This window comes from Rhinichthys klamathensis, unplaced genomic scaffold (assembly GCF_029890125.1).
Source record: "Rhinichthys klamathensis goyatoka isolate OS25496 unplaced genomic scaffold, OSU_Roscu_1.1 h1tg000006l_1, whole genome shotgun sequence".
In the NCBI taxonomy this organism is placed as follows: Eukaryota; Metazoa; Chordata; class Actinopteri; order Cypriniformes; family Leuciscidae; genus Rhinichthys; species Rhinichthys klamathensis.
The window spans coordinates 6641868-6666156 of record NW_026606559.1 but is presented as its reverse complement, the minus strand read 5'-3'; the positions used below and the strand labels follow the sequence as shown (position 1 = coordinate 6666156).

General features: G+C 42.8%; 1 protein-coding gene across 1 annotated transcript in view; it reads left to right on the top strand.

Annotated features, from left to right (window-relative positions):
* The window catches only part of LOC130090414 (lysophosphatidylcholine acyltransferase 1), a 55006-nt gene extending 41202 nt beyond the window's left edge, over positions 1-13804 (top strand). Inside the window, exons 7-14 of the mRNA XM_056257775.1 lie at positions 158-192; positions 417-471; positions 5385-5467; positions 6424-6549; positions 9715-9868; positions 10681-10779; positions 10889-11030; positions 12425-13804. Of these exons, the coding sequence (XP_056113750.1) occupies positions 158-192; positions 417-471; positions 5385-5467; positions 6424-6549; positions 9715-9868; positions 10681-10779; positions 10889-11030; positions 12425-12585 (855 nt within the window). The 3' untranslated portion in view covers positions 12586-13804. The remainder of the gene's footprint in view (positions 1-157; positions 193-416; positions 472-5384; positions 5468-6423; positions 6550-9714; positions 9869-10680; positions 10780-10888; positions 11031-12424) is intronic.
* Positions 13805-24289: the final 10485 nt, after the last annotated feature.

The following is a 24289-nucleotide window of genomic DNA, read 5'->3' as shown; positions in this document are numbered from 1 at the left end:
AAATCAGAATTGGGAGAAAAAGAATTGGGAGGGGAAAAAAGTCGCAATTACCTTTTTTTATTTTTTTTATTCCACAGTGGAAACAAGCTTTCATAAGGTTAGGTTTCCACTACAGAGCTGTATTTTGATGGATTAATGTTTTTCTTCCCCATGACAGGACACTATTACCTGGACGTGGCAGGGGCCTGGAGCGTAAGTGCCATATTTCATACCAGAGGTTTTTATTGAACCTGTTATCAGCCTTCATAGCTGCAGTACTGTATGGAAATGAGTGGTCAACCTGGATCTGTACTACCAAAGGACCAACAACACCAGACTGAAATGCAGAACTCTAAAAAAAACACTCTAAAGAAGAGAAATTAATAAAATGTTACACATCAAGAAACATCACTAAGTGTAACCTTGTTCTTTTGCAGATTTAAGATCCTGTGGTTGACTCTGTGTCAGTTTCACAATGAGTTTCAGATTGAGGTGAGTGTCTCTCTCTCTCTCTCTCTCTCTCTCTCTCTCTCTCTCTCTCTCTCTCTCTCTCTCTCTCTCTCTCTCTCTCTCTCTCTCTCTCTCTCTCTCTCTCTCTCTCTCTCTCTCTCTCTCTCTCTATATATATATATAGAGCCTCATGACTTCATGTCTACAGATGACAAAGCAAAACAAAAACAATATATATATATATATATATATTGTTTTTGTTTTGCTTTGTCATCTGTAGACATGAAGTCATGAGGCTGGGTGCTGTGAGGCTTACTAGAGCTTATATGGGATTTAATCAGTATGGATTCAGTCATAAAAATAAAATTTAGTCTATAAACACGGAGTGTCACTGAATTTGGCAAATTTTGGTTGAATAAATGAAAGGTAGGGCTGTACGTTTTATCTAACCGTGATATGGACTAGTGTCAATGAATATTAAAGGATTAGTTCACTTTTAAAAAAACTTTTGCTGATAATTTACTCACCCCCATGTCATCCAAGATGTCCATGTCTTTCTTTCTTCAGTCGAAAAGAAATTAATGTTTTTGATGAAAACATTCCAGGATTTTTCTCCATATAATGCACTTTGCTGGGCACCAAACGGTTCAAGGTCTAAATGACTGTTTCAGTGCAGCTTCAAAGGGCTTTAAATGATACCAGACGATGAATAAGGGTCTTATCTAGAGAAACGATCTGTCATTTCAAAAATAAATAAAAAAGTTAGTTTTATAGGCACAAATGCCCGCCTTGCGAACTCTCCTGTTCGAACTCGTTCATCAAAATGAACCAATCTTTTTTCGAGTCAATGATTTGAAAAAAGATTCGTTCATTTTGATGAACGAGTCAATGACTCAAAAAAAGATTCGTTCATTTTGATGAACGAGTCACTGACTCAAAAAAAGATTCGTTCATTTTGATGAACGAGTTCGAACAGGAGAGTTCGCAAGGCGAGCATTTGTGCCTATAAAACTTTAACTTTTTTATTTATTTTTGAAATGACAGATCGTTTCTCTAGATAAGACCCTTATTCATCGTCTGGTATCATTTAAAGCCCTTTGAAGCTGAACTGAAACGGTCATTTAGACCTTGAACCGTTTGGCTACCATTAAAGTCCATTATATGGAGAAAAATCCTGGAATGTTTTCATCAAAAACATTAATTTCTTTTCGACTGAAGAAAGAAAGACATGGACATCTTGGATGACATGGGGGTGAGTAAATTATCAGCAAAAGTTTTTTAAAAAGTGAACTACTCCTTTAAAGCGCAAAAAGACTGCTATTGAAATCTGACACCGTGTCTACATCGGACGTGACCGTCATCGCTCGCTTCACGCCGCAACAGCTAACAGCTAGGTTGTCTACACTAGATGCGACAAAGCGCCCGTAGCAAAGCATTTTTCCTTCGTCATAAATAGAACGAGGCATCAGTTTACTGTCGAAGATCACTCTCGCACTAGCCGTTATCACTGCGCAGTGTGACGCTCCGCTCAATATTATCTCTCTATGCTAAGGGTTAAACCGATCGGAGTGGATCCGTGATCCGTACGGACCAGGCCCCACGTTTCGGCACGCATGTGTTTTGCTGATTGCTTTCACCATCAAAAGTTTCACCATCAATTCGGTACCACAAAGCGTGCGAACGGCGAATTGATTCCTCTTGCATCGCCGTACGCTTGAACGGACACATACAAATTTATATCAAAATACCAGTCTCTGCAAATATTCCCGTAAACACAAAGATTACAGTGAACACATTTAGGTCTAATTATTACATGTCTGTACCTGAATACACTACAATTAATTTATTTGTAACTTTGTTATACTCTATCTATGCTTGTAATTAGTGTATTTTATCTTAACCCCTCCCCCATATATATATATATATATATATATTTATTTATATGAAGAGTTTGGTTCCAAAACGCAATAAATCCATTTAGATTAATTTGAGTAAAAATGTGTTTTCTTTACCAAGAAAGTAGAAAGATGAAAACCACTATTTTCTGTTTCAAACTTTCACATAGCATTTGTAGGTCATAATAACAACAACAAAAAAAAAATCCAGGTTTTGATTTTCAAAGATTTATTATAAAAACGGATATTTTTTTCCCCAAAATGCAATAAATCCATTTAAAAAAAAAATCAAAATGCAATTAATCCATTGAATCAATATAAACGTTTTTTTTTTCATATTGAAACTGTTGAAAATACACAACAACATAAGTTTATTAGTATAATATTTTTATTAAGAACTGTAAAGAAGATTGAAAACATTTTTCCTCCTCCCGAGTGCCTCATCTTCTTAATCTCCTCACGTAAATGATTCAATTTCGATGCCTTACGCTTCTTACCCACCGCAGAAACAACCACAGGTTCATCAATGCCGTCAAAATTATTCATTTTTTTGTTTGTTTGTTGATCGAAAAGTACAAAATAGATAAGAAAAACTAGGAAGCCGGGTGTATTTAAGGCGCTGCCGTTACTGTTTACATTGCGTGGAATGGTGCGTTGTGATTGGTTGAGAGCGGAAATATCGCATTCTGCAAAGGGAGACTGGCGTTTGTCGCGGTTTGGAAAGAAAGGGAGAAAACATGACAGAAGAACACGGCAGATATCGCATTTTACTTAAAATTAAACATTGACTTTTCAATACCAACCAGATACAATACTGATTTTTGCAGTAACTAATTTTTTTTTTTAAATGGCGTTTATCGCTTATTGGAACCAAACTCTTATATATCACATACACATACAGTCAAAGCTAAAATTATTCAGACAGATATATTTTTTTACTAGTGGTTGCAGGACACTATAGTTAATTTATGTAAGTAAGGTCGTAAACTGACATATTATACCCAACAATTCTTCATACAGTAAAACTACCTGTAAAATGTATAAAAATTTGGGACCAAAAATTATTCAGACACTTTGACCTGACCATGTTTTGCTTAAGTGTTTTTCTTTAATTGCTAATGCAACCCCTTTTACACCACAGACTGAACAAAATTAAGCATTACTTGGTAATTGGTTGACCTAAATTGGTGTTATCTAATTGTGTATCTAAATTTAACAGATGACAGCTATTCAACCTAATTCATTTGTGAGACAGTCTAACAGAAGAATGGCCAAAACCAGTGAAATATCAGCTGTCATATTGTTCTTGTCATTACCATTTTCTAAACTATAGCAAATAAACTGATAATGTGAGAAATGTTGAAGGTTTCTGAATAAATTGTGGTTTGACTATATATATATACACTCACCGGCCACTTTATTAGGTACCCCATACTAGTAACGGGTTGGACCCCCTTTTGCCTTCAGAACTGCCTCAATTCTTCGTGGCATAGATTCAACAAGGTGCTGGAAGCATTCCTCAGGGAGTTTGGTCCATATTGACATGATGGCATCACACAGTTGCCGCAGATTTGTCGGCTGCACATCCATGATGCGAATCTCCCGTTCCACCACATCCCAAAGATGCTCTATTGGGTTGAGATCTGGTGACTGTGGAGGCCATTTTAGTACAGTGAACTCATTGTCATGTTCAAGAAACCAATTTGAAATGATTAGAGCTTTGTGACATGGTGGAAGTAGCCATCAGAGGATGGGTACATGGTGGCCATAAAGGGATGGACATGGTCAGAAACAATGCTCAGGTAGGCCGTGGCATTTAAACGATGCCCAATTGGCACTAAGGGGCCTAAAGTGTGCCAGGAAAACATCCCCCACACCATTACACCACCACCACCAGCCTGCACAGTGGTAACAAGGCATGATGGTTCCATGTTCTCATTCTGTTTACGCCAAATTCTGACTCTAACATCTGAATGTCTCAACAGAAATCGAGACTCATCAGACCAGGCAACATTTTTCCAGTCTTCAACTGTTCAATTTTGGTGAGCTCTTGCAAATTGTAGCCTCTTTTTCCTATTTGTAGTGGAGATGAGTGGTACCCGGTGGAGTCTTCTGCTGTTGTAGCCCATCCGCCTCAAGGTTGTGCGTGTTGTGGCTTCACAAATGCTTTGCTGCATACCTCGGTTGTAACGAGTGGTTATTTCAGTCACTGTTGCCCTTCTATCAGCTCGAACCAGTCTGGCCATTCTCCTCTGACCTCTGGCATCAACAAGGCATTTCCGCCCACAGAACTGCCGCTCACTGGATGTTTTTTCTTTTTCGGACCATTCTCTGTAAACCCTAGAGATGGTTGTGCGTGAAAATCCCAGTAGATTAGCAGTTTCTGAAATACTCAGACCAGCCCTTCTGGCACCAACAATCATGCCACGTTCAAAGTCACTCAAATCAACTTTCTTCCCCATACTGATGCTCGGTTTGAACTGCAGGAGATTGTCTTGACCATGTCTACATGCCTAAATGCACTGAGTTGCCGCCATGTGATTGGCTGCTTAGAAATTAAGTGTTAACGAGCAGTTGGACAGGTGTACCTAATAAAGTGGCCGGTGAGTGTATATCTCAAACATGATGGTTTGGTATGTACCTGTATCTCGGTTTTAAAGTCACAGTTCAGTACGGCTGCAGTACAGAAAACTTAACTACAGAAAACAGTTCAGAAAACTTTTTTCTTTTCTTTTTTTTATTAAACTGATGGCTTTGTCTTCCTTATTGATTATTCAATCCTGCAAATTCTCCAGACTCATTCTTTTCACAAAGAAGCCATGAATGTGGTAAAGTGGCTTTAATTATGAGTGGTATAGAGGGACGAGGTGATGCATGTAAATTCTGGAGTGAAGCGACCTCGTTTTCCCGCCTGCACTCCGGAGCTTGAATCGTGCTGGAAGTGAAGCTTGTCGTGAACGTGTTTGGGCTGCGTCTCTGAGCCTGGACTTCACTTGACCTGGATTTGCACAGACGTGTCTCCAGGAAACTGCTGACTGGTTTTCTATTCCTTTCTCTCAGTATCTGCCCATATACTCGCCCTCAGAGGAGGAGAAGAATAATCCCGCGCTCTTCGCTCACAATGTGCGCCGCTTGATGGCAAAGTAAGATATGAGCTCTCCTCGCTGTCGATCTGTGTCTGGATTGTCTGTCATCTTGTTGGAGGGGGTATCGCAAGATATTGTTTTGTGTATAAACATAAATGCTTGGAAATTAAAGTTAGATAACCTGTTGTAGCCTGTTAAATTATGTGACCTGTCCACAAGTCTATGCAAATAGTTTTTTTTTTTTTTTTATTTAGTTGTAATCAGGCCTTAATGGAAGAATCTCGCCATTTCATATATAGTATAAAAAATATAAACCCTTTTTAGGACCATTGTTACTTATCTTAAGATCTCTGTAAATCAATTAAAGTAATTAATCATGATTAATCTCATAGTATTTTTAGTAGTTTACTCATTACTGCATTCAATTTAATTTAATTATTTAGAAAGCTAAATAATAAGCCCAAATCAAATAAAAAAAAATGTCCTTAATGGTATTTAAATAATCATAATACAGTTTGTTACATAATTTAAATAATTATTACATTCTTTTAATTGAACAAATAAGGACATGCCCCTAATTGTCATGATGTAATGCCGGGAAAAACAAAGATTTATTATTAAAAGCTTAATTATTTATGTATGATGGTGGTAATAACTTAATTTATACAGCTTAAATAAAAATCTTTGTTCTGCTGTTACAGTAATGAGATTCAATATTGTGAATACTGCAGATTGCATAAGACTCAAGTCTATGAGATGAGAGGGTACGATGTGTTTAACTGTAACGTAAACAAAGCAACAAAAAAAAAGTAATAGTCCTAGAACAATTTAAAAAAATATGTATATATAGAAGATTTTTTACTTTGGACATGGATAAGAAATGTGACAGCATGTTAATGACAGGTTTTGTGAGATTCACTCTTATTTTGTGGTTTCTTCTGGATCTGAAGAGCATAATTTGTTCCTGAATGAAATGATAGCGGGTGTCTAACACTGATGTGTTGTGTGTGAAGGGCCCTGCAGGTCCCCGTGACAGACTACTCGTTTGAAGACTGTCAGTTAGCCATGGCTGAGGGTCAGATCAAGCTGCCCGTGGACACGTGTCTTCTGGAGTTTGCTAAACTGGTCCGGAGTCTGGGGTGAGTCTCATTACAGCACTGAACACAAACAAACTATTTATTTGAAGTTTAACAAAAATTTCTTTTTTAGGGTCCTATGAAATCCGTTTAAATGTATCTCAAATTTTTTTTTGTAAATTCTGTTTTAATGGTTAAATGAAATTTTAGTAATCAAAAAGCATGTCTAATTCATTAAAATCATAAAACTGTTTATTAACCCTCTGGGGACGGATTGGGCGGTACCGCCCAAAATGGCATACTTTTACAAATGTGTAATTATCTTAAAAACTATTAATGATAGAGAGATGCGGTCTTTTTCACCGTCTTCCTCAGATTCCGCTGAAAACAGTGATAACTCACCCGGCTTGTAAATATACACACTTCCTTGTTGCGCAATACCACTATGTAAAAGGCCAATGAAATCGATGTTGTTTGGCAGATTCCGCGAACAACAACCAATGGAAAAATTGCCGATGGAGAAATATTTTTCTTACCCAATCAGAGGAAGGTTACCATGACGTTTCTAGCAAATCAGAGGACTCTGTAGCCTTGCAAGGGGTGGTACTATATAGTTAGGGATATGACGCAAACAGCGTTGAATGGAGAGAAGGAGAGAGAGCGAACGGAGGCTTACGGAGCGGATTATCAGAGATTTATGTTAAAGAGAGACAGAACAATTATAATATATATATATATATATATATATATATATATACACAAACAATTATAGCATTATTTATTGTTTTAGCACTTTTATGATGGCAAGCAGTAAACGATTTACGGTGGAACAAGCTCTGGAACAATTACTGGAGAGAGTGACGAGGAGAAAGCATTGCTTAGAAAATTCTAAGCATTCCTAAGAAAAACGCCTAGGACTATTTGTAAATAAAGTCACAGTTTTCATTGTTCTTTACACATTTTATTTAACAATTACACATGTCTGTCAAGCAAAGGCTTTGACAAATATATTTTTTTTTCAAAAACTGTTCACTATTGTTGTGTGATGTGTGATTTTCTGAAATAAATGACAAAAATCTAATTTCCGTTTTTGAAATTCTCTAGTTTATAGTACATTTTTCACTCATACTTCCTTTGTAAACACATTACATGCATGCTTATGTTAGCTTAGGGTCTTCTGAATCCATAGATACCAAACACATAGTGTTCCATCTCCATTACATATGGTTTATAAGGCCAAATGTAAAAATAGAGAAAACGGACCAAAAAGGGCTTAGTCCCCAGAGGGTTAAAAGGCCCTATGAAATCCATTTTATTTTAATTAAATTAAATATTTTTTATATATTTTTCTGGATTTTGTTTTAGTGGTTTAATTAAATTGTAATCATCAAAAATAATCTAATCAATTCAATTTATAAAACTTAATTGAATCATTTATTTATTTTTTACGCTATGAAAGGTTGAATTTTTTGGATTTATGATTTAATACAAATTTATTATCAAAACACTGGTTATGAAATGAAGGCATTAACAATTGAATTAATCTTTTTCAATGTAATCAAATGAAAATGTAACAATTCCTCGTATTTTTTGGCAAAGTGCTGCACAACAGAAATGTACTGTTAAAATGAAAACATGGAAGAAAAATTTAGGGATGTCCCGATACCACTTTTTCACTACCGATACCGATTCCGCCGCTTTGGCTATTTGCCGATACCGATATCAATCCGATATTTTTATTTTATTCTATTTTATTCTTGAACTAATACTAATAGGCTACTAATAATATTATGGAAGCACTTTGCTCAATTAGCAACCTAAAAACAATTAACTCAAATGGAGAACAAATACTTCTCCAGTAGGCTATAGGCTAGTCCACAACACAGTTGATTAGGAAAGACTGCCACCCTTTATTCAAACACACAAAAAAAAAAAAAGTTAAAGTACCAACGGGTTTAAAGTTAATCATTAACAAGCTTTAAAATTACCCATTGATCCGTGTACTCTTGCGTCCATTCGTTTTTCCTTTTTTAACCCCTAAAACGAAAAATTAACGGTTGTATTTTTAAAACGCAAAGTTGAACACCAAAATTTGAATTGGAACTGTATGCACACCAAAAGCTGCGCAAAAAAATTAATTTTGACGTAAGTTATATATAAATAACTTGTTATTTTCTGCATGACCAGAAATGATAGAGTATTTTAAGTTGTTTCCACTGTTGAAAGGAAAACGCAAGTGTTCGCGCCCGCGCTCCGTGCCATGCAGTGCGCGCTCCACACTCCCACACACACACTTGCTTTATGCGTCAAAATCTTGTGTACAGTTTATAAACTGAGGAGACGGATTGCAAAACCGCGTCTATAGTACACCGAAGGTAGTGGGAGGGAGTGTCTGATGTGAGTTTAGGGGGCACGCGTCAGCCAGAGATGTGTGTGTGTGTGTGTGTGTGTGTGTGTGTGTGTGTGTGTGTGTGTGTGTGTGAGTGAGAGAGTGAGACGGTCGCCGAAAGAAGGATCTGAAGTGCCGGTGTTTCGGCTACAAAAACCCGCCGAACTGATCCGAAACCAGCCCAATTTTTATCCACCCGCCCAAACCCATTTTTGCCCGCAAAATAAATTGCAAAACCGCCCAATCTGCAGGCTGCGCCGCTTATCTGGATAAGGGAAATGCTAATATTCAAGCAGGTTTCGGATCATATTTTTTTCTCCCCTCCGATCTCCGATCTAGCGTTCTGGGCCAGTATCGGCACGATACCGATGCTGTGGATCGGATCGGGACATCCCTAGAAAAATTTTGATATTCCTTAAAAATAAAGTTTTAAAAAACGTTATATTCATTTTACTGTACAGTAGTAATATATTTCTGTCACAATTTCTTTTTATTTTGTTGGGTTGTCATGAAGAGCTTTGAGTTTGTGTATCTGATGATATCTTCTCAAGTGAAATGGTAAAATGCTGGAGAAGCGACTTCGAGAAGAAGTTTCTGTCCTCGTATAGTGAGACGTAGACCAAACTGAGACGTGCTGAACATGCAGACTTCCGATTTCAAAGCAGTCTTTTTCACTTTAATATTCACAGGTACTACTCCATATCGCCATATTAGACAGATTAATTGTACAACCCCTACTTTTGATTTATTAGTCCAAATTCTGTCACATTCCGCGTCATACTGTAAATTCCATCTTTGTGACTGGATTCTGCTGATAGTGTGTAAATGTTAAATCTCAGGTTGAAGCGTGAGAACTCGGAGAAGCTCCTGCAGGATTATGGGAACAGGGCTCATAAACTCCAGGGCGAGAGACTGAGTCTTGAAGATTTCGCCGAGTTCCTTGACCTGCCCGTGTCGGACGTACTCAGAGACATGTTTGCTCTCTTTGACGAGGTAAATTGTTCTTTGGCTTTTAAATATTACCCTGTATGGCACTTTCTAAATCGAATCTGCTTCCCTTCACAAAATGACTTGAAAGCATAACAGCTGAACTAAATTAATAGAAAAACTGAGCATTTTATGAACTAAAATGTGCTAGGAGTGCATTTGTTATATTAAACATAACTTAAAGAATCAATGGCTTGTATGTTTGAGACATTAATGTTTCTGTAAAAAAAAAAGACTAAATACTACTACTAATAATACTAATACTGTTACTAAGAAAACCAATTCTGTCTTTGAAATTTTGACAAATTTGGGGATTGCTGCTTGGTCTCAAAGTCTTAGTTTAATGTGAAAAGCTAGTATAATTAACAATTCCAGCTGAATTCTGGTAGGAAAAAAAAAGTCACTTTCTCACTCTTTGCATGTGTATGAAAGAAAGAATCCAAGAGATAGCGCTTTCAGCTAAGAGACGGTAAGAAACGAGCTGAGGATGCGGCGAGTCCATTGATATCAATTGGAAAAGTGCACTGTAAAGATGAAAATCCAACTTTCTGCGGTCCAATTCGCTGTATTCTCATTTTATTTGAATATTGAATGGCTCTTTATAGTGCAAAACAGTTGTAATACACGACGCACAGTGGAAATATATCTGTCCTTAATGTATTTAACGTAACTCAATCACTGGCAAGTGAAATGGATCAAACAACAGGCATTTAGTTGCCTAGCATATGCTTTGTTGTTCCCTCCATCTTTTCTTATACATTAGCTGTTTTTCATGTTCAATTCAATGAAAAAGGTCCATCTTTTCTCTCTCTGAGTAGCATGAAGACAACTCAGTGGATGTCCGAGAGTTCGTGATCGCGTTCTCTGTGGTGTGTCGGCCTGCAAAAACACTTGACACCATCAGGTTGGCCTTCAAGGTGTGTGACTTCTCCTAAAAACGAATAGGTTATGCCCAGTTTTATGGAGTAATTGATCACTACAGTGATGACGCTCAGCTCTGAGATGAGATGTATGCATTGCTTTCAGATGTTCGAGGCAGAAGAGGACGGTGCGATCACAGAGAACGAGCTGATGTGTGTGTTGAGGACGGCGCTGGGCGTTGGAAAACTCAAAGTCAGCCGTCTGTTCAGAGCCATCGATGACGAGGACACTGGCAAAATCACTTTCGGTAAGAGAACCATTCATTCCTGGATGAAAGTCTCAGTTAGCGTTCTTAATCTTTGTATCTTGGAATGGTTCATTAGTGACGTTATTGTTATGACTTGACACTTGTAGTTACCGCGTCAGTTTAGATCCGCATGATTAATTCACCCTTCACCAGGAGACTCATTGACAACGTCACTGTCGCAATGTATTTTTCACTGCGTGAGAACATGACGTGTGGCGTGACAGCACCATGGCTTGTCGACCTAGCAACAGTAACTAAGTTACTGGGGCGGGTGCGAAGGGTCAATTGAAATAAAACAAAAAAACGTAATAATTATTTTAATGAGCACTAATTAATGAGAATTGTGGTAAATGCTCATTTTTAACATTTTAAAAATATTACAATATATATATTTTTTTTATCAAGTCACTTTTGTATTTGTGCGACCCTACAGTGAGTGCATGAGTGTAGTAGTAACTCCGGCCTGCAGTGTGTCAGGAGGTCTCGTGCTTCATTCTGGTGTCATTTAGTGATGAATAACATTAACATCTTTAAAGTCTGATTGTTTTTTTTGGGATAATTTCCACAAGGTGAGCTTAAAGGAGTAGTTCACTTTTTAAAAAAAAATTTGCTGATAATTTACTCACCCCCATGTCATCCAAGATGTCCATGTCTTTCTTTCTTCAGTCGAAAAGAATTAAGGTTTTTGATGAAAACATTCCAGGATTTTTCTCCATATAATGCACTTTACTAGGCAGCAAACGGTTCAAGGTCCAAAAGACAGTTTCAGTGCAAACTGCAAACTGTTCAAAGGGCTTTAAACGTTTCCAGACGATGAATAAGGGTCTTATGAAGCGAAACGATCGCTCATTAAAAAAACAAAAAACAAAATGTAAGTTTTATAAGCTCAAATGCTTGCCTTGCTCTGTTCTGTGTGACTCGGAAAAAGATTTGTTCATCTTGATGAACGAGTTCGAACAGGAGAGTCACACAGAACAGAGCAAGGCGGGCATTTGAGCTTATAAAACTTAAACTTTGTTATTTATTTTTTAAATGAGCGATCGTTTCGCTTGATAAGACCCTTATTCATCGTCTGGAAACGTTTAAAGCCCTTTGAACAGTTTGCAGTTTGCACTGAAACTGTCTTTTGGACCTTGGACAGTTTGGTGCCCAGTAAAGTGCATTATATGGAGAAAAATCCTGGAATGTTTTCATCAAAAACCTTAATTTCTTTTCGACTGAAGAAAGACAGACATGGACATCTTGGATGACATGGGGGTGAGTAAATTATCAGCAAAAGTTTTTTTTAAAGTGAACTACTCCATTAAGAGAAACATTTGGACTGTATGTTCTGTAGAAACATCTCTGTTTCCCACTCTGACTCTGGTTGTTCCTCTGACGCCACCTGGTGGCAGAGAGCTTTAGGGAGTTTGCGGAGGAGCATCCCGAGTTCGCTGAGCAGTTCCTCTACTCGGACAATGCAGGATTCGGCAGCAGCTCCCCTCCTCACGCCAACGGCTTCTGTGCTGATTTCAGCCCGAGAGACCACCACGCTCCTCAGAAGAAACTCGACTGAGCCCATCTTACACGTCCCTGAGAGGGCGAGGGCGGAGCAGCTTTGCAAAGTTTACCACCTGGTATCCATGACATTTGATTGGTTACTTCACGCTTGCCGGTTTTCTCTTCCCCTCAGCATCATTTCTGTCATTTTGAGATCGGGAACTTTTCTTATCACTATTATTGTAAGAGCAAATTGAAGGGAATTTTCTTTCTTTCTCTTTTTTTTTTGTTGTTTTTTTGTTTTTGTAAAACAACTACTTGAAAGCCAAGCACTTATTTCATTCTCATTGGGTGATCTATTTGTGCGAGTGATACTTGACCGACTGTGCATGTTTTTTTTAAATACGGGAGAAAAAGGACGCAAGCGAATAAACGACCCAGTCAGTAACGGATCGAAACGGTTTTCTCGGTTGGCTTGCGCTCTCTTTTTCAGTCCCTCAACCGTCCACATCTTTTGCTTTCTGTTTTCTGACTGTAGATGCCTTTATGAATTCATAAGTATTTGCATGGGCTTGATGCTTGATAGCAGTATTACTCAGTGTTTGACTAAAATGATCGTTGAGCGCCAGTGACAGATATCTGAGCTCTGTCTCCTCCTGCTGGATGTTTATGAGGATCAGATTTGAGGTGCAAAATACGATCGATTAAGTGCTGGTCTGAATCAAAACGAGTCAGTTTTTATTCCTTAATATTTCGTCCCTTAGCTCAGGGGTGCGGGAAAGTGGCTATCTGTTTGTTTTTGGTGTGTGTGTGTTCTTTTCATTCATCTTTTTGTACGGTAAGTTGCACTGTACTTTTGTAAATTCTGGACATCCAATTACCAATTTAATCCATGAGCAAGTCTCAGTCAGCTGTTTCAGCTTGGGTTTTTGGGGGTCATTTTTACGTTTTATTTTGATTTACTTCAGGTATTGAAATAAACATAACATTTTACATTTATATGGACCAAATACAGAATAATAACTGTGGTGTAGTTAGAGAATCAGGATTCTGAAAAATGTTATTCATAAGATATAGTATATATATATATAATGGAGTGTTTACCTTTTTGATAGACAACATTTTCCTGTATTTTTCTATTTTTCACTCAGAGGCAAGTGAAAAATTGACATCATGTCCAACAATTCGACCAAGAAAAGTGTCTCTTTCTAATGTTCTTGAGTAGAGTTTCTCTCTTAATGTTTATCTGCATCTTGCATTAAGTAAAGTCTTCCTTCATTTCTTCACACAAACAATCGGAGTCCAACTAATGTCACATTGAATCCCTAATGAATGATGTTTTGTGGTAAATGGAAAAATGGTGCCTGTGATTGTTTGAAAACATTGACCTAATTAAATTTTTGTTTTTGTTGTTTTCTTTTTCTTTTTGAACCACGTAATGAGGCCGAAGTGAAGTGAAATGCAGTCATTTTCTTAAATTTTGGTCTTGATATTGAATTTACAACAAAGATTTCAAAAGTTTATTTTGCTAAAAGATACTGTCATAACTTTTTATAAGATTTTTTTTTTTTTGTTTATGATTGATTGGCTAATGTGAAGGATACAGATTTGACTTCTTGATGAGTATCAGTTCAGTGTTTAGTCGCGGTCCACAGCGTTTCGTGAGCATGTACGGTTAGACATCTGCATTTATTACAAGATCCTGATCCTGGATCTGTTTGATTCACACTTTAGTTTTCTAGTGAAATCTTCACTGTTAATTCTCAACTAAACTTAACACCACGGCAAAGCAATATTTTATTGATGTCACCACCTTTTTTTAACAAAAAAAAACAAAACACACTTCTGATATGTATTTTGAATATTCCGAGTGCGGGGCATTTTGTGAATTTTGCTATACATAAAAGAATTTCTTCTCACTGCCATGAAAGATCTGTGATCTAAAGTGTTATTTTCAGATTGACCTGGTTTAACTAGATTAGCTCCTTTGTACATACATTCGTGATGTTTTCCTTGGTGATGGCTTTATGTATGTAATTATTGCCGTTACAGATTATTTTTGTCCTATACACATTTCATATTATTGTTGGCCTTGAACTTCAATGTAGTTTTAAAGAGGAAAGGAGAATGTATTGACAATCCATCACAATCAACAGTCAAAAGCGCATCATACTTCAGTATTGGTGAGCGAAGGATCTCGACCCTGATGTACAGTCTCGTGCACATGATGGTTCGATTCTCCGGCTCAGTTCTCATGGATTTCCCCCCGTGTTTTCCAAATTTTGATGTACATTTATTTGTGCTGGCACTTTAGATTTTTAAGCCTTCTTTTCATGAGTTCTCTGACAAATGTGACAGTATGCTGGTGTGCATGTTCAGGTGATTGGTTATGACGTTACAGTGGCTTTGTATCAATATGTACCCATACAGACCACAGATGAAACCGGATTGAGTAGAAAGGGATTGTGGGTTCGCTCTGGATCTGATGGACATTAAACTAGTTTCCCATCTTCTCTGATGGGAATCATTGTTTTTCTGTGTGTATAGAGGTGAATCTCCTGAATCCTTTCAAGAACATGTTCATCTTCACCCTAAAAACCTTCAGTGAAGAACAAGAAGCCTATTTTTAGAAGGACAATTAAGTTTTAGTTTTTTGCTTTGTGACATTTTAATGACTATTAAATGTATTACACTCATTATCATAATCCACGAAGCTAAATTTATGTTTAGAAATGTAAGTATTCTACAATTTAAATAAATAATATATCATGGTTATTGCCTTTGATTTATGCTGATTTAATTTCAAATTTGTGTAACTTAAAACTAATGAGAATAACAAGGCAAAATAGTCAAACAGCTGGAGGGGGAATGTGAAGCATATTTGTATAGGTTTTTTTTGCATTGTGACATTTTCATGACAATTAAACACATTTAACTCGTGACTAATGAGAATAACAAAGTAAAACAGTCAAATAGCTGGAGGGGGGATGTGCTTTAATTGTCATGAAAATGTCACAATTTAAAAATATCTTAATAGTTTCTTTAATATTCAAATGTTTTCTCTTGAGATTCAACCGTAGGCATTGTAATCTTTGATGGTTTGGGGTTATTTGCTGAAATGGCCAGAATATTATTGAATTAAATCATATGTAACAATCAGAAATGTTTGTTGGCTTCAGACCAGAGCAGATCCCAGTCTCCTTTCTCACCATTGCAGAAGCAGTGATTTAAGATGGATTTTTTTTTTATTTCTCGTTAATTTAGCCACTGTATCAAATAGATACCTAGGGTTGCATTTGTTTTCTTCTAAGCGAGGAGAAAAATAAGCAGATCTAGCAGTTCCCTTTCGTTGTCACTCCGAGTTCCGTCGGATGACGACGAATGGGGTTTCGCTTAGAAAGCCTATCGACTTCGAGTATACAAAACGAGCCAATGGCAAGCAAATGCCATGGGTCTGCGGAATTTGCATGGCGCAACTCCGCCCCACCTCGTGGGAATAAAAGGAGAAAGCCGGCAATATGCAGATATGTTTTTGCTTCGGAGCCAAGATGTTCTCTTCACTCCTGCAGTCTATTCTCTGACTATCTTCGAGAATCTTCAAGACGAGCAGCTTCCAGTCGGTGTTGGTGTGATGGCGTGTTCCAGCGAGTTTCACATTCCTGCCTGCTGATTTGAATAGCGTGTGTGCTTCTTCCTGGGCGCTTCAGCACTGCTGCAAGCTTTTATCTCACAAAAAGAGCGTGCACGCGGCGCGTCTTTCTAAAGACGATCTGCCCGTGTATTTCTGAGTGCGGTAGTCTGATAGATTCAGCTGATGGGCACGAGCGCTGTTTTGACGTGTTTGGGCTTCGATCACGTTCGAGCAGCGTTCGCGGATGTGTCACGTTCTCTACGGGGAACATGACCATCGCAATGACGGTCAAGACTCAATGAGCTCAACCGAGTGAGAGTCCCCTCATCCACACCCCGATCTATTATCTCCACGTGAGAGAATACTTTGGCTGGTGGCCAGGGTGACCTGAGATGGCTGGTGTGGAACTAAACCGCCGATTAATATCCGTGGTCCACACCCCTCTCTTTAACATTGCAACCCGCGCGGTTCTGAATGAATTAGCTGGTCAGCTGGGCCGGCATCTCATTCAGTTCCCCGGCTGATGAAATCATGTCTATCGCCGCGTCACAAGGTGAGCTGGAGTCCTTTGGAAGTGAGGGCTCGTCTATGTTGCCACTCTCGGGTGTGCAACATAGCGAGTCTGATCCAGAGTTGACAGCTATGCTTCCCGGGCCGCCGCGAGTATCGGGCATGTGTGGATCACTCTGCCATGTCTCGAGCACTCAAGGCTGATGATTGGTTTTGGGGAGGCGAACCCAAATCCTTTCTACCCGGATGGGCATAAAGAGGTTATGAGATCGTGAGAGTCTCCTTTGACTTTTGCGACTGCTCAGCAGCCTCTTCCACCTTCTCTGCCCTCGTAGAGGCCGCGGCCATGGGTACACTGGGGTTCCCCCCGTGGAGTGTTCTGTGGCAGCACATCTGTGCCCCCACAGCGCCTCCACCTGGCGTGGCGACCCTAAGCACCCCTCCAATGCCTGTAGGTTTTTTGTCTACTCCGGTGGCAAAGACCCACAGAGCAGCGGACAGGCTGCCGTCTCACTGCATGTTATTGCCATCCTTCGGGGTGCTCAATGACATGCACGAGGGTAGGGCTGATTCAGGGCTCATCTAAGAGACTGCCTGCCGCCACCGACCTCGCTCTACGAGTGACGAAGGTGACCGCACGCTCCCTGTGTCAGGTGATGTCCACCTGTGTGGTCAGACATTTCTGGGTTAACCTGGTTGATATGCGCGAGGCTGAGTGAACCCGCTTCCTCAACTCCCCCATATCCCAGGCTGACCTTTTCGGCGGCGCGGTCGAGGACTCTGCCCAACAGTTCTCGGCCGCCCAGAAGCAGACTGAGGCTACCAAACACGTTCTGACCCCGTGGCCAGCTGCTGCCGCCGGCTCAGACGCCTCAGTCAGCTTGCCGCCGAACGCGCCCTCCTGCGACTTTCGCCCCCTCCCGCCCGGCCCCAGCAGCTCCGGGCCGCGCCGTGGAGGTGGTCGCAGGAAAGCTCCCCAGCCCGTACCAGCCCCGCAGCCTGCCAAATGCCAGGCAAAGCGGCGCTCCGTTACGGGCAGCTCAGAGATGGGTTGCAGTTCTCCAGGAGGTGGTTGCAGGGCCACTCCTTTCCCCGGTGGAGGGCCGGGGGAGAACCTCTTTTTTCCAGAGAGCTGACTTCCCATCTCTAAGCACACAGAGTTCTCGGACGACACGGTGCGCCGCCCCCGGGCCGTGCACCCCTCGTCCTCCTCTGTCCCAGAGCCGGATGACAGTGCGCGCCGTCCCCGGACCGTGCCGCTCTCATCCTCCTCTGTCGCCAGACCCCTGGCAGAGCAGACCCCCGTGGAACGTTCGTCCTTCCCTGGTCTCCTCTGTCAGGACTCTACGGTCTATGACTGTACCCTCACACCGGGCCGCTATGCCGTCCACGTCTGGGTCAGCCATACCGCCTCGCTGCTCCACCGACGGGAAGTCTGTGGTTCACGTGACCCCGCTGGTACAGTCCTTGGGAGCCTGGCTAGAGCTTCCCAACCTGTCCCGCTGGGTCGCACGAACGATCAGGCTCAGCTACGCGATTCAGTTCGCGCGGTCTCCTCCCCGCTTCAGGGGAGTCCGCTCCACTATGGTCGGTGGCAATGCCCCTATCATGAGAGGGGAGGTTGCCACCCTGCTGGCGAAGGGTGCGATCGAGACTGTCCCTCCAGCCGAAATGAGGACCGGCTTCTACAGCCCGTACTTCATTGTCCCGAAGAAAACCGGTGGGTTACGGCCAATCCTGGACCTGCGCGTTCAGAACCGCTCCCTTCACAGGCTGCCGTTCAAGATGCTCACCGCCAAACGCGTCTTCGAATGTGTGCGGCACCAGGATTGGTTTGCAGCGATCGACCTGAAGGACGCCTACTTTCATGTCTCCATTCTCCCTCGACACAGACCGTTCCTGCGGTTTGCTTTCGAGGGGCAGGCATATCAGTACGCAGTTCTCCCATTCGGGCTAGCCCTGTCTCCTCGCGTCTTCACGAAGGTCGTCGAGGCAGCCCTTGTTCCCCTCCGGGAACACGGGGTTCGCATTCTGAATTACCTTGACGACTGGCTAATTCTAGCTCACTCTCGAGATCAGCTTTGCGAACACAGGGACTTGGTGCTCCGCCATGTAGCCCGTCTGGGCCTTCGGGTCAACTGGGAGAAGAGCAAACTTTGCCCCGTGCAGAGGATCTCTTTTCTCGGTATGGAGATCGACTCGGTCGCCATGTCCGCGCAGCTTACGAGTGAGCGCCCGCAGTCACTGCTGACTTGCCTGAAACAGTTCGAGGGCAAGAGTGCGGTTCCACTGAAACTTTTTCAGAGGCTCCTGGGGCATATGGCATCTGCAGCCGCGGCAACGCCGCTCGGATTGCTTCATATGAGACCGCTTCAGCTCTGGCTTCGCGACCGAGTCCCGAGGTGGGCATGGCAACACGGCACCCTCCGAGTACCAGTTACTCCGACCTGCCGTCAGACCTTCACCCCGTGGTCGAACTTCCGTTTTCTACGGGCCGGTGTGCCCCTGGAACGAGCTTCCCGGCATGTTGTGGTTACAACAGATGCCTCTGCCACGGGCTGGGGCGCCATGTGCAATGGACGTGCTGCCGCGGGCTCCTGGACAGGACCCCACCGCTTGTGGCACGTCAATTGCCTCGAGTTGCTGGCTGTACGTCTTGCTCTGCGCCGCTCCCGGGCCGTGCTCAAGAATCAACACGTACTAGTCCGATCAGACAATACCGCCACTGTAGCGTACATCAACCGTCAAGGTGGTCTACACTCCCGCCGTATGTCGCAACTCGCCCGCCACCCCCTCTTATGGAGTCAGAAGCATCTGAGGTCGCTTCGTGCCATCTACATCCCCGGAGCCCTGAACTGTGGAGCCGACGAGCTCTCACGGCTTCAGCCCCTCCCGAGAGATTGGCGACTCCATCCCCAGTCGGTTCAGCTGATTTGGGACCAGTTCGGGGACGCACAGATAGATCTGTTTGCCTCTCACGACTTGACCCATTGCGCCCTGTATTATTCCCTGACCGAGGGCACGCTCGGCACGGATGCACTGGCGCACAGCTGGCCGCGGGGCCGCAAATATGCGTTTCCCCCAGTGAGCCTTCTTGCGCAACTTCTGCGCAAGGTCAGGGAGGACGAGGAGCAGGTCACTCTGGTCGCGCCGTACTGGCCCACCCGGACCTGGTTCTCCGAACTCATACTCCTCGCGACAGCACCTCCTTGGCCGATTCATAACCCTATGGCACCCTAGTCCCGATCTTTGGAACCTCCACATGTGGCTCCTGGACGGGACGAGGCAGGTTTGAGTACCCTACCACCAGCGGTGGTGGCTACCATCACTTCCGCTAGAGCGTCGTCCACGAGACACGTCTATGCGTTGAAGTGGAACCTCTTCGTCAACTGGTGCTCTTCTCACCGAGAAGACCCCCGGAGATGTTCGATCAGTGTCGTGCTTTCCTTTCTTCAAGAAGGGTTGGAGCGAAGGCTGTCTCCCTCCACCCTCAAGGTCTATGTCGCCGCCATTGCCGCACATCATGACCCAATAGAAGGTAAGTCTGTGGGGAAGCATGACCTGATCGTCACGTTCCTGAGAGGAGCGAGGAGACTGAATCCTCCTCGCTCTCCTCTCGTACCCTCTTGGGACCTCGCAGCTTAACTGCCTGCGCAGCGCTCCCTTTGAGCCTTTACAGTCGGTCGAGCTTACTTCCTGTCAATGAAGACAGCGCTTCTGACTGCACTGGCCTCCATCAAGAGGGTAGGGGACCTGCACGCATTCTCCGTTGACGAAGCGTGCTTGGAATTCGGGCCGGGTTTCTCTCACGTGATCCTGAGACCCCGGCCTGGATATGTGCCCAAGGTTCCTACCACTCCCTTCCGGGACCAGGTGGTGAACCTGCAAGCGCTGCCCCCGGAGGAGGCAGACCCAGCCTTGGCACTGCTCTGTCCAGTACGTGCTCTTCGCATCTATGTAGACAGAACGCAGTGTTTCAGGACCTCAGACCAGCTCTTTGTCTGTTATGGTGGGAAGCTGAAGGGAAAGGCTCTCTCCAAGCAGAGGTTGTCTCACTGGATAGTGGACGCCATTGCTTTGGCATACCAGCAGCAAGGTCAACCGTGGCCCCTTGGTGTGACCGCACACTCCACCCGGAGTGTCGCGTCCTCTTGGGCTTTAGCGCATGGCGCCTCGCTAACAGACATCTGCAGAGCTGCAGGCTGGGCGACACCTAACACATTCGCCAGATTTTACAATCTCCGAGTGGAGCCAGTCTCCTCCCATGTACTGTCTTTTTCAAGCTAACATGGGACCCGTTAGGTGTCTTCGCTTGCTCGCCATTCCACTCCACGGACTGGATACGTGCGATATTTCCTCAGGTGAGCTTCCCCGAAAGCCCTGAGCTCCTCCAGCACTGCTGACGCTGGCGCCAGTGTCTATTGCCTGCGCGTCGGCTAGGTGCCTTCCGTGTGCATGGTACCTCCTCTGAGCTACCCCCACATGTGTATTTCCACTGTAAGCCTCTCTGAGCATGTGTCTTTCCCTCGGCAAGCCACCTTGCCACCCCTGGGGTTGAAATATTCCACCTGCGGCTGGACACCCCAGTGATTCCCCATATGCATCCCTCGGGTCATATGTGTATTCTTAAGTCCCCCCCCCCCCCCCTCTGGGTTGGCAGTAATCGCATACTTCCCTAAAAACTGGGATATGCTCCCCAGTGTACCTTGGTATTCCTGTGCTAAATAGGAGTCCTTCGTCCGTGCTAGTTCACGACAGGGATCTCAGATTTACGCAGGGCACTGGTAGACAGCTGAGAAGGTGGCGTGATTAGACTGGTATCCCCATTCGTCGTCATCCGACGGAACTCGTAAATACTCCAATAAATACTGCAATTGGATCTACTGTTTCCCGTGTGTGTGTATCGTGACAGTCATTAAGTGTGTCCCTTAAAGCTGCAGTTGGCAAGTCTGGCAGATTGAGTGGATTTAGGAAAATTTTGAATGTTTACAACTCTCATGCCCCTCCCCCACTATCAATGGCTCACCCTCCCACCGAGTTCATGCTTGTCAGTGCGTGTGCACCAGATTTTTAGTGAACGCGCCCATCTCATCAGCATCCATCAACACCATGGATTATTTGGAGGTATGCTGTCCTGGCTAATCTACCGATAGATTGCAATTGCTAACGTAATTTATACTCTAAATGAGCTTACTTGATTTTCCGCCATCACTCTTCGTTACTGCGCGAACTTCCGCGAACTTCAGGCGTGTGCATGTGATTGTAACGTGCGCGAGGGGTGGCGTGTGCCCGATCTGTGATTGACAGTCAGATCTCACACCACCCTGCGCTGATTGGACATGATGAACCGGGAGCTGTGGATTTTTGCAAAACAAATAACACGCTCCAGGTGGAGTTAGAAGCTCTGGGTTTTTTCTAAAACCACTTTATTTATGTTGTTCTGTCAGATTATAGTGTCGATTTCACTGAATATGATCCAAAAAATGTTGCCGACGGCAGCTTTAAGAAAAGTTGTTGTGGGCGTGGCCTCTTCTAAAGCTTTGCTGTCTGAAGCTTCTTTACAAGATGTTTGTGATGTAGCAGGATGGTCCTCTCCACACACATTTATACAATTTTACTGCCTCAATATGAGTTATACAGGCTCCTATAGGTGCTCCTTTAGTTTGTTTACATACAATGTCACTTTGCAAGAGCAAGCATCCTATCAGTATGGCATAGTGGGTATTAATGCTCCCATAGCGTCAACAACCTGACTGATTTCTCCCAAAAGGGAACGTCTCGGGTTACGACTGTAACCCCAGTTCCCTGAGTGTGGAATTAGATGCTGCATCTCATTGCCATAATTTCTTGAGTGTCTTCCTACAGCCAATCAGAAGCTGATGACGTTCAATGCAGGCATAATTTGCGATGCGCCATTTCACGTCATATGACTACCGGCAGCTAATAGAATTAGCGTGATTTCAGAGACTTCAAAGACCGGTCACACAGAAGCTTTCCCATAGCGACAACAACCTGACACAGCATCTTGTTTTTTACTCAGGGAACCAGGGTTACAGTCGTAACCCGAGACTTTCCCTAAATTTTGTCAGTTAATAATGTTTGATATTTTTTTATGTCATTGACAGTTTTAAACTCTTAAAAATAAAGGTTCTTTATTGGCATCTGTGGATTATTAAAATGTTTTTCACACACTCAAAGTTTTTCTTTAAAAAACTGTTCACTGAAAGGTTATTTGGGGAAACCACAATGCTGCCTCTATGGAATCTCTTCAAAAACCTATTTTTGGAACTAATAATAGTGTAGCTCCAAATGAACTGAAACTTAACCTAAAATTAATAGAAACCTCTGTAAATTGTGCTAGAGTTTGAGAAGTGCAGATGTTCTTTACTGTATATGTCACACAGGTCGAGGGGAGGAATGCTCGGATGACCAACCACCCCCCCTCTCTCTTACTGAGCCACCACCGTGGGGAGCCGACACCACAGGCACACAACAGAGGACTACGGAGACACAGATAAGTTTCAAAGGAGGAACAATCTTTATTGAACGATAAAACAAGGGGCATCAATTGGATAGCCTTCACTGTCCTCTAGATATCCTTCTGTCACGGGCGGGCGTGTCGCAACTGTCACGGTGTCCCCTGGGCGACAATTTAGGGACTCCGTTCACCAGCGGTGCTGCATGCTTCTGGACTCAAACAGTAAGTAGAACAGGTAAGGATATTCACAGTACCGAGAACTCTCATCGGCACACCATAATGGAACAATGGTTTGAAAGCTTACTTTTTCCCAGCAGTGCTGCAGACTTCCGAACTCGGGCAGTAAGTATAGCAGGTAAGGATCCCTCGCAGTGCGCGGTACTCTTCGGTCCACAGGAGGGAGACAGTGAGTTAAAGATTTACTTCGCCCATGATGCTGCGTCCTTCTGGACTCAAACGGTAAGTAGAACAGGTGAGGATCTTCACAGTACAAAATACTCTCTTCAATGTACAGCAGTAAGACAATGGATTAAACAGGGTACTTTACCAGTGATGCTGTATACCTCTGGACTCGGACAGTAAGTAGAACAGGTAAGGATCCTCACAGTACACAGTACTCTCTTCAGCTCGCAGTAAGGAGACAGTGAATTAAAAGGCTGCTTCCCAAATGATGCAGTGTGCTTCTGGACTCAACAGCAAGTAGAGCAGATAAGGATCTTCGCAGTACAACGTACTCTCTTCGGTACACAGCAGGAAGACAATGAATTAAAATGGTACGTTACCAGTGATACTGTAGGCTGCTGAGCTCAAACAGTAAGTAGAACGGGTAAAAATCTTCACAGTACAATGTACTCTCTTCAGTGCACAGCAAGGAGACAATGGATTAAAAGGGTACGTTACCAGTGATGCTGCATGCGTCTGGACTCAATAGTAAGTGGAACAGGTAAGGATCTGCACAGTACTCTTCTTCAATTCACAGTAAGGAGACAGTGGGTTAAAAGGGTACGTTACCAGTGATGCTGCATGCGTCTGGACTCAACAGTAAGTGGAACAGGTAAGGATCTGTACAGTACTCTTCTTCAATTCACAGTAAGGAGACAGTGGGTTAAAAGATCGTTTCTCCAGTGATGCGGTAGGCTTCTGGGCTCAAAACAGTAAATA